The 13392-nt window shown below is 33.8% G+C and overlaps 1 protein-coding gene across 1 annotated transcript in view; it reads left to right on the forward strand.

Moving 5' to 3' along the window:
• The window catches only part of Cul4 (cullin 4), a 35894-nt gene extending 23160 nt beyond the window's left edge, over window positions 1-12734 (forward strand). The window contains exons 12-17 of the mRNA XM_089236385.1: window positions 311-532; window positions 1450-1555; window positions 5015-5088; window positions 6424-6522; window positions 7069-7221; window positions 12264-12734. Coding sequence (XP_089092511.1) covers window positions 311-532; window positions 1450-1555; window positions 5015-5088; window positions 6424-6522; window positions 7069-7221; window positions 12264-12359 — 750 coding nt within the window. The 3' untranslated portion in view covers window positions 12360-12734. The remainder of the gene's footprint in view (window positions 1-310; window positions 533-1449; window positions 1556-5014; window positions 5089-6423; window positions 6523-7068; window positions 7222-12263) is intronic.
• Window positions 12735-13392: the final 658 nt, after the last annotated feature.

Raw genomic sequence — 13392 nt, forward strand, 5'->3', positions numbered from 1 at the left:
AAATCTTTCAGTTAGACAAAACATAACTTTTTTAGTGCTTTGTTTGATTTTCATAAAAGAGGAGCAGTTAATAAAATTATATAGTCTACTCCAAAGAATTTTAAAAAATTTAATAAATTATTTATTAAATATTTCAATCATTTGATAATTTTTTCATTTTGCAAATTTTTAAAACAATTACAGAGGAATGCTTAAATGAATTCATAGACCAAAGTTCCATGGAAAAATAAACCCCATTAAGCTTTGTCATTGCAGATAATGTGTCTTCTATTCTTATATGCATACAAATTTTCTTTTTCCCTTGTGTCAGTATTTGCAGAATGTTAAAACTCCGGGTAACATTGACATGACTGTCAACATTTTAACCATGGGATATTGGCCTACTTACCAGCCTATGGAGATTCTCATGCCTCCAGATATGGTGCAATATCAAGAAGTATTCAAGAAGTTTTACCTTGGCAAGCACAGCGGCAGGAAGTTACAGTGGCAGCCCAACCTTGGCCACTGTGTTCTAAGAGCTGATTTTCCAGGGGTAAGTTTTTAATCGTTTTTAGTTTCATAATCTTCGTAATTCTGATGGCATTCTACTTACATTACTCATTTACTTTTTTTAATGCAATACATATATTTATTCATATTATTGAAAACTCACGACGACTGCTTTTCACTTTAAACTACCCGTTTAAAATAAAGTATATTCAGGCCAAAACTTTTTATTGTAAAGTCAGTTTACCGTTGAAACAGTTTTTGTTCAGGGATCACAACCACTTTATTTAGAATGCTTTATGGGAAAAAAAATAAGGAATTTTTTTTTAAATTCAAAAACCTTATTATGTGAACCTTTTTCCAACCAACTGTTTTATGCAATTTAAAATATTATAGTCAAAGCCATACTACCTATTTGTCCAGCATATATGTCACTAATCGAAACTCACCAGCACACCATCAAGCTCTGTGTTGTCAAGAGTTCTTTTAATGAATATCTGCTATTTAACCCATGTCATAGAGGATATAGTTCACATATATATCGCATAATTCATGCTGTCGTTTGTTGAAGCTCTGCTTTATTGATTCAGTTTAAAAAGTTCTGTTTTATTTGATGCAGTGATGAATGTGCATTTTTCACAAAAAAACTAACTCAGAGTTCGCGTAACTCAGGGTATTACTATATTTATTTATCATATGCGGAAGGCCTTGCAATGCTCTTGCCCTCCCTAGGGTCCTAAAAAGATACAAAATAAGAAACACTAGAACAGACGAGAGTTATTATGTTATAAGTTATTCATGATCATGTGCTTTTCTGCAGCTGATTTAAATCTTTTCTTGAACCTTCTAGCATTTATTTTGGTTATCTTGTTTCCTCTCATTATTATTATTTTATTGTTATTTCTTGTTGGGCTATTTATATATTATTTGTTTTATACAAATATTCTTTTTCTATGCATGCAGGGAAACAAGGAACTTCAAGTTTCTCTATTCCAAGGTCTAGTTCTGCTCATGTTTAATGACACAACACAATATAGTTTCGAAGAAATAAAGCAAGCTACTGCGATAGGTGAGTTTGAACTATCTCATGGTTTCCTTTTTTTTCTTATAAGGAGTAAGATGTTAAGAAAGAAATCATAATTAATAAATTATTATACAAACTAGAACGGGGGATTCTCAACCTGTGCTCCGCAGAGCACTAGAGCTCCTTGTGTGCTTTCCAGGGGCTCCGCAGCCACTCAACTTATTGGAAAATAAAATAACTCTGTAAATTTGATGAATAAATAAATAAAAAAGATCTACTTGGCTCCGTCATAGAAATTAAACACTAAAAAGGGCTCTGCAAGTCAAAAAATTGAGAACTGTTGAACTAGACAACTATGAATTGTTGAAATAGACATTGAAATTGACATTGTTGAAATAGACCTATGAATATCCTGTGCTACCAGGTATTTTCACTGAATTTTGAGTATTCAAAAACATTAAAGAAGGAAAAAAATACATTGAAAATGCATTGCTTCACAACTATGGTAACCAAAGTAAACAATCCAAAAGTCACTATTAAAAGTAGAAATTGTTGCCATTATTCTGATTTTGTAATTAACATCTCCATCAAATTGGTGGGTGAATTCTTGAATTTCAACACATTCAAATTCATCTTGGAAGCTTATTTTTTCAAAGAAATCATTTAATTTGGCACATTCTGCAGCCACAGCTATTTATAATGATACACTCTAGAACTCTGTGGTTTTACATCTGCAACATAGGCAGTGTTTTGATTCCATGTCTTTCAGCATTTTACCTCATTTTATGCCACTGAAACATTCAATTTTTATTTTTCCATGATATATCTGTAAAGGCATCCTGTATCAAGTGATTTTTTTTATAGAAATTTATTTGAATTCTTTGATGAAATTTTGGTTTTTTCATTCCTAAAGCTTGCACAATGTAGCTTTTAAATACCATGTGCGAGAATTTTAGTATCAATCAGATTTCTTGGTTGCAAGTGTGGAATGCTCTGAACTGGCCAACTTATTTTATGCTCATTTTCTGTGTATTTGTTGTACCTTAAAAATATATTTTTGTCATTATAAATTTTTTCAGTTTTGTATTTTTTAATCTAAGAATAAATGTTAAATGCATAAACTAGATAATTTTCAGAGGTTGAAACTCTGTACCAATTTCACCGCACTGTGCCAAAATTAACATCTTGTGCCATCTTGCTCTAATAGTGTATTTTCATATTTTACTGCATCAAATATTAAATTTTGCCCCAGTGTGCTTGGAATTTTGGAAAAGAACTCTAAAAACATGTGCTGTGAAACGACTTTTTCCGAGAGTAGTGTTTTATTCCTCCATACTTCAGCTGTCAACCCCACGCCCATCTTCCAGTCATGCTATTATGGCCTCGAAAAGTAGAGATCTCTGTTGGAAAATAGTTTTAATACGGCACAGCACTGTATTGGAAAAAAACTTGCAGGCTGATCGTGTATGCGTTTTCACCCTTTGCAAGCACTACAAAGATATTTTTTCCATTCGAATGAAAATTTTAATTTTTTATATATTTAATTTTTATTTATCCTTCACAACTTTACCACAAAACAGTTTTTTTGAAGTGCCACAAACATGTCACACCAATAGTCCATCTGGTCTCTCCTTGAAAAAGTTGCCAGAAGTCAAGAAAAATTTACAAAATTGGAAAGTTACTGATTTTTTTTTATTTTGAATGGATTTTCAGATTTTTCCAACCACTTCAAGTGCTCTACTTTGTTCCCCGTGGGATAACCACGGCTCCTTATTTAAATTATTGACTCCTCACCTGCTTTCCATCCCGAAACCTTGATCTGTAGATGGTTTAGTCTTAATATATTTATAATAGTTTATAGTATATTTATAATAGTCTTTCAACTTTAAAGCGCAAATGAGAGTCAGTTTTTATTTCCAAAAAAGGAAAGAAAAAAGTTGCCACTGCAAGTAGCAGAAATTACTATCAACAATTGTAATTACGTCAAACCCTGATGTTTCGTATAAAACATTTTCATTCTGTGAGTGAAAGAGCTTGTCCACCAAATTACGAATGCTAATTTGGCAACTTTGCCAAATAATGAGTCTTAAATTGCTAATGTCACCAAATAATGAGTGCTAAATTGGCAAACATCATGTTTATTCTTCTGAAATTTTCTCTATTTTCAACAATTTCTTTGTGTAACAAGAAGCCAGTAGGAATCATACCCATAAGATTAAAAAATCAATTGTTTACATTCATCCATCATCAGTTTCTCGCTTCCGATTTAGAACATAAGTGGTAGCACTTCCTGAGCACATAAACACTGCCTAATTTACTGAAGAACATTTAAGATTTTATGGTTTCGAAATCATACTCATTCACTCCTTATCAACAGGGGCTGCTCAAGGGCTATCCTCTGCACGGGGCAAGCATTACTCTATGAGTGGCACCGAATCTGGGGTGAACAAAAAAAACGATTTTAAGAAGACACCAACGAATAAGGCAAATACACGAAAAACATTTCTTATGTATTTAAAGAAAATAATATTTAAGTATTTTCGTGTATTTGCCTTTTATTCATTGGTGTCTTGTTAATATTCTTGGGCAAAGTTGATCAACTCTTCCAAAAAGAAAATAATTGTCAAAAAGTATGAAAAAAATTGTATTTAAAGTTCTAACGACTGGGTGAAAATCTGCAGGACTTCTTAAGGTGCAGCTTGACACCTGCTCACTTTCCAGTGGTGGCTGGTTGAATACGACTTTCTGTGGTTTTTAAATTTCAAGTCTACTATTCCTTTGAAAAATAAATAAATGTTGCCATGGCAATCAGCAGACCTATAACACATAATACACACATCAAGTTACATATCCATGCATCGCTAACTACCACTGTATACAAAAGTATAAAAATATCAAAAATCAGATTTTTCTATTGAATAAATTACTAATTCAAGGAAGAAAAGATAATGAAAATTTATCAAAGAAAATTTTCAGCCCATTTAAACTGCTGCTGTTCTGGACAAAAAATAATGTTCTCAGCAAGCAAAAAGTGTAAGTCATCTTAAATGGACTAGTTCGTCAAGAAAATATGGCTGCTTTTTGTTAAATAATTTTTTTGTTCCATTTTTGTACTCTGTCCCAAATATTGTTACTTTAATTTATGGTGTTTTTTTCTAGCATTTATTTTCTTGCTCCAATTTATACACCCTTGTCCTAAAACTTAATATTTTTGCTGCTCTGAAAACTTCTCTAAACCCTTACATTTTTCTTTCCGAAAATTGCTCCAAAATGAACTTCATCCCTTCCCACCCCTGAAATTTGTGTGAATAACTTCTTTTGTGACCTGGTAAAATTCAAAGTGTTTCTTTCAACGAATTTATTGTTTTGCATAGTGGTAAGCCACAGCAAACTAAAATTTTTATAATTATTTGAATTCTGTTCCTGCTTGAATGTGTGTGCTTTTACCTTTGACCATTTGCTTTCTATTCAGCTTTTATAATTGTGTTTTATTACATGTGTCAGAGGATGGCGAGTTAAGGAGAACAATGCAGTCTTTAGCATGTGGTAAAGCCAGAGTTCTGCATAAAATTCCTCGTGTAAGTTAGAAGCTTCATTACATATCCATCTTTGTTTGAATTGTAAAACAGTGTCCCTCTTATCATTTGATTTTTTTATTATGATCCTTTAATGTAGCATTTTTTAACCACCAGGCTATGTTATCAATCATGCTGTGAGATAACCCTGTTACCTTGTACGTTAACAAATCTTCTGGATTGAGTTGCCTGAAATAATTAGTCAATGTGATGTTGTTTCACAATCATATGAATTGCATATAATTAATCTTGCAATTAATTGTTTATTGTCTTAATTTCAATTTTTGGGGTCACAGTCTCAAAAAGGTTGAAATGTTAGGAACTTCTTTCTTTAATATAATATTTATTAATACTGTTATGAAAATTATGCAAATAGTCCTTAGTTATCATTTTTTGTAATTTTTCACTTGTAAATAGTCAGCGCATTTTTCTGTAAATCTTGCCAAATTAATGGCAAACTCAGCAAGTCTAGTGACAGCTCTGATAATTTGGTGAGGTCATGATGCCAAAGGATCTTTCCAGAAGCTTCCCAACTTTTCTCTGAACTGCCAGAGCGGAACTAAGAGAAGTTTGTTGAAGATAAAATTTCTTGTATGTGAGAGAAGTCTCTCACTAAGTAGTGTGCTTCATCAAATCGCTGCTTGTGAATGTGTAAATAACTGTTCCGTAAAATATATCTGTTTTGCCCTCGCCTCGATATTGTTTTGTGCATTGCCATCTCAAGTGCTTGTGAGAGACATTACCCAGAACAATACCTTAGGCTTGCATAAAAAAAAAGTCTCATAAATTTTTGAATTAAAATATGTCAGTTATTTGCCTGAATAAAAATTACTAACAGACTGAACCAATGGGTTGGTAAGTTATTGGGTGAAAAGCTGTCATTGGTATGAGGAATCCTGATGATGCCAATCACTGGTGTTGAGAAAACATTGAGAAAAATTAACTCATTGTTATGACAGTCTTTTTTGCCCCCAAAACTTCTCTTTCAATTGACAATGGCTGTGGAAACCTTATAAATTGGATATTATTTTTTTAACCTTTGAAATGGGTTAGATTTATGATCATGAGGATTAATGAACTAACAACATTGTTAAGCACGAAGTCATGATTCAATTAGAATATTTTTTGTTAAACAAGTTTATGATTGAAAAAACTCAATAGAAAAATTTGCATTCCTGTTCACCATAAAAAAAATTTTGCCATTTCACTCAAGAACTGATATCACTTTGTTTAGAATTATAATTAGTTGCTAACTAATATATATAGTTAGTAACATCTTTTATGAAGTTATTTTTTTTAATATGAAAAGTTTTTCATTTCAATTTTATTTAATTACAGGGCAAAGATGTAGAAGATGAAGATAAATTTATGTACAATGGCGATTTTAAGAATAAATATTTTAGAATCAAGATTAATCAAATTCAAATGAAAGAAACGGTAATAATTTCTGTAATTCGAAGTTTCTTAATTTTGGTTGTATCATGTTTCATTTAAATGGTAAGAGAATGTGTCATTGTTTGCAATGACAGTCAATGGAAAGTATAGGAAGAGGCTGTGTGTATGGAGTTTTGATATCTCTAACAGCTTTTAAATGCAGTGAATCGTGCTTAACCTTTTGACAGGCAAAGCCATACATATCCGGTCAAAAAACCCTTTTTATTTTATCACTGACAAGCCCAGACATCTTGTAAACCGGATTTCTCAATGAAACACATTTTCTTATTCCCTCTGCTTAGCACTTGCTGAAAATTGGAAGAAAACCTACTGCATTAAAAAAGAAATGGCAATTTAAAGGAGGTTTAGTGATTTCTGCTGTGCCTATCTAAGGGCTAAGATGTTTTTGGGACCACATACAGTAAGCAGGGAAACGTCTCAAGCAGAGCTTCTTTGATTGGGGTTCACTATGATATAATTTGGTATAAAATCATTATGTTGAAGTGTCACTAATATTGTGTGTTCATATATGTTCTTATAATATTCCAGCAAGAAGAGCAGTCTATCACGCAAGAGAGAGTCTTTCAGGATCGTCAATATCAAATAGATGCAGCCATAGTTCGCATCATGAAAATGAGAAAGACGTTAGCTCATAATTTGCTCATATCAGAACTGTATGATCAATTGAAGTTCCCAGTGAAGGTAATTTTAAATCTCGATTCACACCAACCATTCAATCCAAAAAAAACCCCTCATAGATGTTAATCTTGATCTTTAAAAAAGTCAATTACAAGAAACTTTGCAAGATACTCATTTTTAATTTCTTTGTTGCCAGAGAGAAAAAAAATTTAAAATGCTATGAAAAATTTTATTTGTCAATGTTTCACTTTGTCTGGAGAAAGTAAGGAAATATAGTAAAATCTCTCTTTTGCAGGCACCAGCGGAACAAAAAAATTTGTCCTTAACAAAGAAGTGGCCGTTAATCAGGGGTTTGAAATGTACACTTATATTATACAAGGGGAAATTATGATTTGGCCATAAGAGGGTTTTACTGTATTATACATATTAGATTTTTTTAAATTCCTATATATAAGGGCATTCCTTTTTTCTCCAACCAAGAGAATTCAAAACTAAATTGTTTGAAATTATAGTGGGAAAAGGCCAATGATATGGTTTAAAAACTAATAAAAAAATCAACCAATTTGCATAACAGTGTGATTTGCTTAAAAATACTTATCATGGCAAATTTTTTTTTTTTTTTTGATTAATTTAAAAAGTTAAAAATTTCACGTACAGGTGGTGCTGTATCACTACAAAAAACTTGACACTGCTCACAAAATGTGACATAAATAGTGTAGATGGCACAACAGATCAATCGGGAGTTCCTTAGTAGATAGATTGGACAAGTAGATCCCTGTTATGGCCATGACGGTCTCCAGATTTAGACTCCCTTCCCTGATTTCTTTGTGTGGGGGTATATCAAAAGTCAAGTTTGTGTATCATGTGCCATCAACATCAAGGAACATGGAAGTGATAGAACCTTTTCCACAGTTTATGTTAGCTGTAATTAATTTTCGTTTAATCTAGCGTGGGTGACAAAGGGTGCTTGCATTAAAATATGGTAGTTTTATGTAATTCTAATCAATAAAATATATGAACATTACTTATCTTATTCCTGCCACATTCGGCTGATGTATGGCATGTATTTCCTGGCATGCATGCCTGAAAATTTGAGTCAGATTTTGGATAATTCTTAAATATCTGAATGATAAAAATCAATTGAATTGGCCGATTTGAACCTAGAGAGCAAAAAGAAATATATTTACATCGTAATTCTTGAGCAAACATTTTATGTCAGTTGGTTGATTTTTTAAATTTTTTTAATATGTCGGTATCTTTCTGACAAGTTTAATTTTATGAAACAACAACTCCACATGTCTCAAACAAAGGATTATCTACTTTATCTATCCGTAGAGCTTTATTATACGAAAGAATCTTCTGGGTAGTCTAATTGATTATGAATTAATCAATTTAGATTTCTAGTGCCTTTTAAATTCTGTTAGTTTGTGTTTTTGAGCCTTTAAAATCACTCTCAGGTTTCTTGTGTGACTGAATTTCTTTGTTCAGTAGCAATGTCTAATTTTTTCCTAAAGCATATACCTTATATACTTGCATATATTGGACGAGGTTTTTATTCATTCAATTTTCACTCCTTCAAAAATCTAGATCGTCCCATATGTGTGAGGAAAAATATCTGAACAAAAAGTATCACTAAAAGACAAAAAAAAAAAAATGAAAAATTGGGAATAACTCTTGAAGTAATGATAATTTGGGATTGACTAAAAATTCAATATTTGTGAAAAATTAAAGAATCAGGGACTAATATAATTGCAAATTAATAAATAAAATAATCAAAAGGTGATGAGCAAAGCTGCATTAAGAGTATTAACTTACAAGCGGCTTTGGTGATGAGTGAAAACTAATGAGAGAAATAGTTCCAGAATTCATGAAAGACATTATTTCGGTACTTTTAGTAAGTTTTCAATACTTGTTTGTAATACCATTTTGAGTGCCCCAGAATTTATTCAGAAATCCCTCATCAAATAATACCCCCCCCCCCCCGACTTATGTCACTCAGGACTTGCGTTGTTCTCGCCCTATATTTATTTTATGCCATTATCTGTAAATAAAGGAAATGAGTTAATTAATAAATCTACTTTTCCTCATTTTGATCTTTAAAATCATACCTCATTCTATACGGGAGTTAATACAGTTTGTTGAATAATATATTTGTTTGTTGTATATGTTACTGCCAAAGCCTGCGAACTGGCCCACCCACCCAATGTTCAGATTACTGGCTTTCACCTGCCTGGATATATTGATATCTCTAAGATATTTATATTCCTGTGATCGTTAGGGTTGCTATAGCTAACCATATTTATCACACAAAAAATATTTCAAACATGACAATGACCCTGAATCATGGGGATCGATATATGGGGTGGTAACTATCAACCGCCCAATAATTACACGTATGATTCCTTGTGAAAAACTAATAGGGAAAAGTGTTTTTAGATGATGTATGGAACCGCTTGAGCGGTTTTTCAATTACCCATTTTCAAAGTTTTTCAATTTGACCCATAATTAATGAGTTAGAATGCTTTAAAAATTTATGATGTTGCTTCCAAATCTTGTTAAGTTTACCGAATGTACATCAAATATACAACTTGCCGTTTTTGAAACTGAGTAACAATGGTAAACCCAAAAGAGAAATAGAGAAAAAGCAAATCAGGTTTTTCCCCCCTCTTGTGTTTGCGTGTGCATTTTCAAAAATTTTTTTTGCTTGGATCAAAGTTGCACACGTATGTTCATTTGATTTGCTTTATTCAAATGAATAAAGTATCGCCAACAATTTTGGGATGAGATTTTTTTTTCCAATTCCAACTTTGAAGTTCTAAAGATTTACATGTTGCATCCACAAACACACATGCAGGGACATCTTAATGCATGGACCCACCCGGGCATGGCCCTGGGGCTCAAGAGAAGAGATAGGGGCCCTCACCAAAATAAGATATAGTTGAAATTGTCGAGGAGTATACATGTAAATTTGCATGGTATGACCTCAGGAAAATCATTTGGTTCGAGGGCCCGTAGTGCTCTTGAGACGGCCCTGCATCCATGGCCCCCCACATGGGTGGGGCTGATAGAGCTCTAGCTTTGGTGCCTGGGACAATCATCATAATTTTAAGGGCCATCCAATAATCCCAGTGTAATGGTCGTGCTCTAGATGTGAGAGCCATTGCTGCGCCACAGTTTTTGATTGTAATTCTGTAACACAATTAACTTGTTGAATGATATCGATCACTGTTACAATGAAATCCAACAAATACAATTTAAACTTTTTACGTCATCTCATTTATGTTATACAGTATGCATAGAACAACATTAAAATCCATATTTAGAAGAACAGTAAAAAGATTACTTCATTTTGAAAATTGAAAGCTAAGGGGAGGGAGGGCATGATTTTTTAGGGAGGAATTAAGAAACATGATACAAATACAAATACAAATACAAATACGACGCCACAACAGGCAAATTGCCCAACGAGGTGGCTGACTTAAGAACATCATGGATTCCCGAGCCATTTTTTGGAGTCCCTACCTACTACTGCTACACCCCAAATGCACCCCCCCCCCGCGGAACCCCCCAATGAACCCCCAACGAATCGGTGCATGCGGGAATGTGCGTGTACGTGTAGTGCAACCTGACGTAAAGTTTTTTGTTTCTGTGTAATGCTTGTTATGTGTAGTGCTGTCCCCAGTTTTTCTAACTATGAGTGAAGTGTTATGGGTGAATGATTTACCGTTGTAGGACTGTTGCTCTCTGTGGCGAGACTTTTTAACGGGGAGATCGGCTCGCATTTGCGCCTTGAAGTTGGGAACCACAGAAAACCAACTTCAGCCGACCACCACTGTGGGGTTCGAACCCGGATCCTCGCATCACGAGTCCGCACTATAACCACTCGACCACCACAGCGGCTCGATATAAGAGCAACTCATAAGGGCGGCAAAATTAGAAGTGCCTAGAACAGCAACAGCCTGAAGTCTGTCTCTGCTAAGAGGAGCTCTGGGTAACCCCCCGCCCCCTTATAAATATGCAGTCGAACAAAACTTCATCTGAAAAAAATTACAAAAGTTCTGCACGAATCATGTGGGTTGGAATAGATTTTGAAGTCGTCAAAATCATTCTTGTAAAATGATAAATAATTTTATTAGCATTTCAGCACGATAAAAATAAATTGCAGTCACAAGGAAATTAAATAACTTCAACATGTAGAAATCAGTGTAAAAATGAGAATGAATAACCGATATAAAATGTTTGAAACTACTAATTATTTTGAGTGTTGATTCATAAAATGACTAGTTTGATTATATGAGTTTTTGATCGAATCGGTGCTATTATTTTACTGTTTCCACCAGTCAATCTACAATTTTTACATCCTACCTTAAAGGTTTTTACGAGCAACAGTTTCAATGAAAATTTAAACATTTATCAAAAAAATATGGCCATTAAATAGATCAACGTGTAATCTGATTAAACCAACAGCAGCATAAAAAACAATAGCATAGTACAGTTGTGTGCAAACCGTGGGTCACGAATCAATGAACTGGGGGGGGGGGGGAAGGTCATGAGAGATTCTCCTAAATAAAAACTTAAGGAATAAGGAATTCATTTTTATTTAATAATCATTTCTGGACTTTCTGCCTTTAGTGGAGAACAAAGTGTCACATTTTGGCAAAAAGTGTTGATTTTCGGAAAACCAATTGAATATTTTAGTTCATTTTCAAAAAGCCTACAACCCTCTGTGCTGGGGAAATATTTTACTTTCGTTGGGTGTTTTGTGGATAAATGGCATGTCACAAAAATTCAAAACCCTCCTTTAATATTTGTGTGATCCCAAAATGGAAAAAACTTTTCTATATTAGTTTTTACAAGGAATCAGGTGCGTAATTATTGAGCGGTCGATTAAATTAGATTAATTGCTAATAGAATGCCCTGCAATAGTTACCCTGTATAGGGGCCAGTGAAAGCATGAATTTCTCAGATGTGGGATAAGTCAACTGGTCCGACCAGTTCGCAAACTGCCCGATATCAGGCTTTGGTAGTAACATATATATGCTACCATATATGTATGTGGTGGAAATATATTTTATTGACACATAAATGTAATCTTTTTCTTACAGCCAGCTGATCTGAAGAAACGGATTGAAAGTTTGATAGACAGAGACTATTTAGAAAGAGATAAAGACAATACTAATCAGTATCATTATGTTGCATAACGGCTTATGGAATAGTTGGGAGAGAATCATAATGAAGGAATTGAGTGTGCATATGAGAGTTTATGTATCATGTGTGGAATGGAGTCTTGGAATGAATTTCAGCTTCAAATTTGTTCTAATATCTTCCTTGATTTTAAGAACCTCTTCAATTCTGTTTAAAAAAGTAGCAATTTTTTTTTTTTCTTCTCCCGTGTATAAATTGTAAGAAATTCATGTTTTGCAAGTTTGTATTTTGGGAGAAATAAAACGTCATCTGAATGATGGGATATACTGGTAGGTAATACAATGGAAAGCTCATGTGGATGTTTCGGTGCCATCTGGCGTATTTCTTTGTTGTTGAATAAAATGAAGTTCCAAATAAAATCTTTTACGATAGTTGTCTGTTATGAATTATTGATCATGGATACAGGGTTCCCACTTGTCAGCAAAATGTCCTAGTTTTGTCCTACTTTTCTATCAAAATTCATTTGTCAATTCAAGATATACAGAAAGCTGGACGTTGTGAAGATATTTATTTTTTAAGAAAGGAAAAATTGTCAATTGTACGGTAATCACTGATATATTGCCAAGTAATACAAATGTGGTTGATTGCAGTTAATGATTCTGCCAAAGCAGAAAGCCGCTGTGGTGGACTCGCATTGCGAGGATCCGGGTTCGAATCCCACCGGCGCCACAGTAGTGGTTGGCTGAAGTTGGTTTTTTGTGGTTTCCAACTTCAAGGCGCAAATTCAAGCTGATCTCCCCGTTAAAGAGTCTCGCCACAGAGAGCAACACATGCCTACAACGTTACAAATATTCAATTATTACACTTCACTCACAATTTCAAGTATTGATGGCAGCACTGAAATATCAAATACAACACTAGCTACACACTCGGACTGTTAGGTGCACTCACTTTGTCCCAGACTCTGCCACGAAGCTGGGCTGGAAGAGATCTCGGCAACTGGATAAGTCCGGTGACAGAGCCCCTGGCATTCATTCATTGCCGAAGCAGAAATTGTATCGTTTTTCAGGTTATTTGGTGGGGAGGGTG

The sequence above is a fragment of the Pholcus phalangioides genome, unplaced genomic scaffold, assembly GCF_987345545.1.
Source record: "Pholcus phalangioides strain wild (caught in Gottingen) unplaced genomic scaffold, Ppha-v1.0 ptg000009l_1, whole genome shotgun sequence".
Classification (NCBI taxonomy): Eukaryota; Metazoa; Arthropoda; class Arachnida; order Araneae; family Pholcidae; genus Pholcus; species Pholcus phalangioides.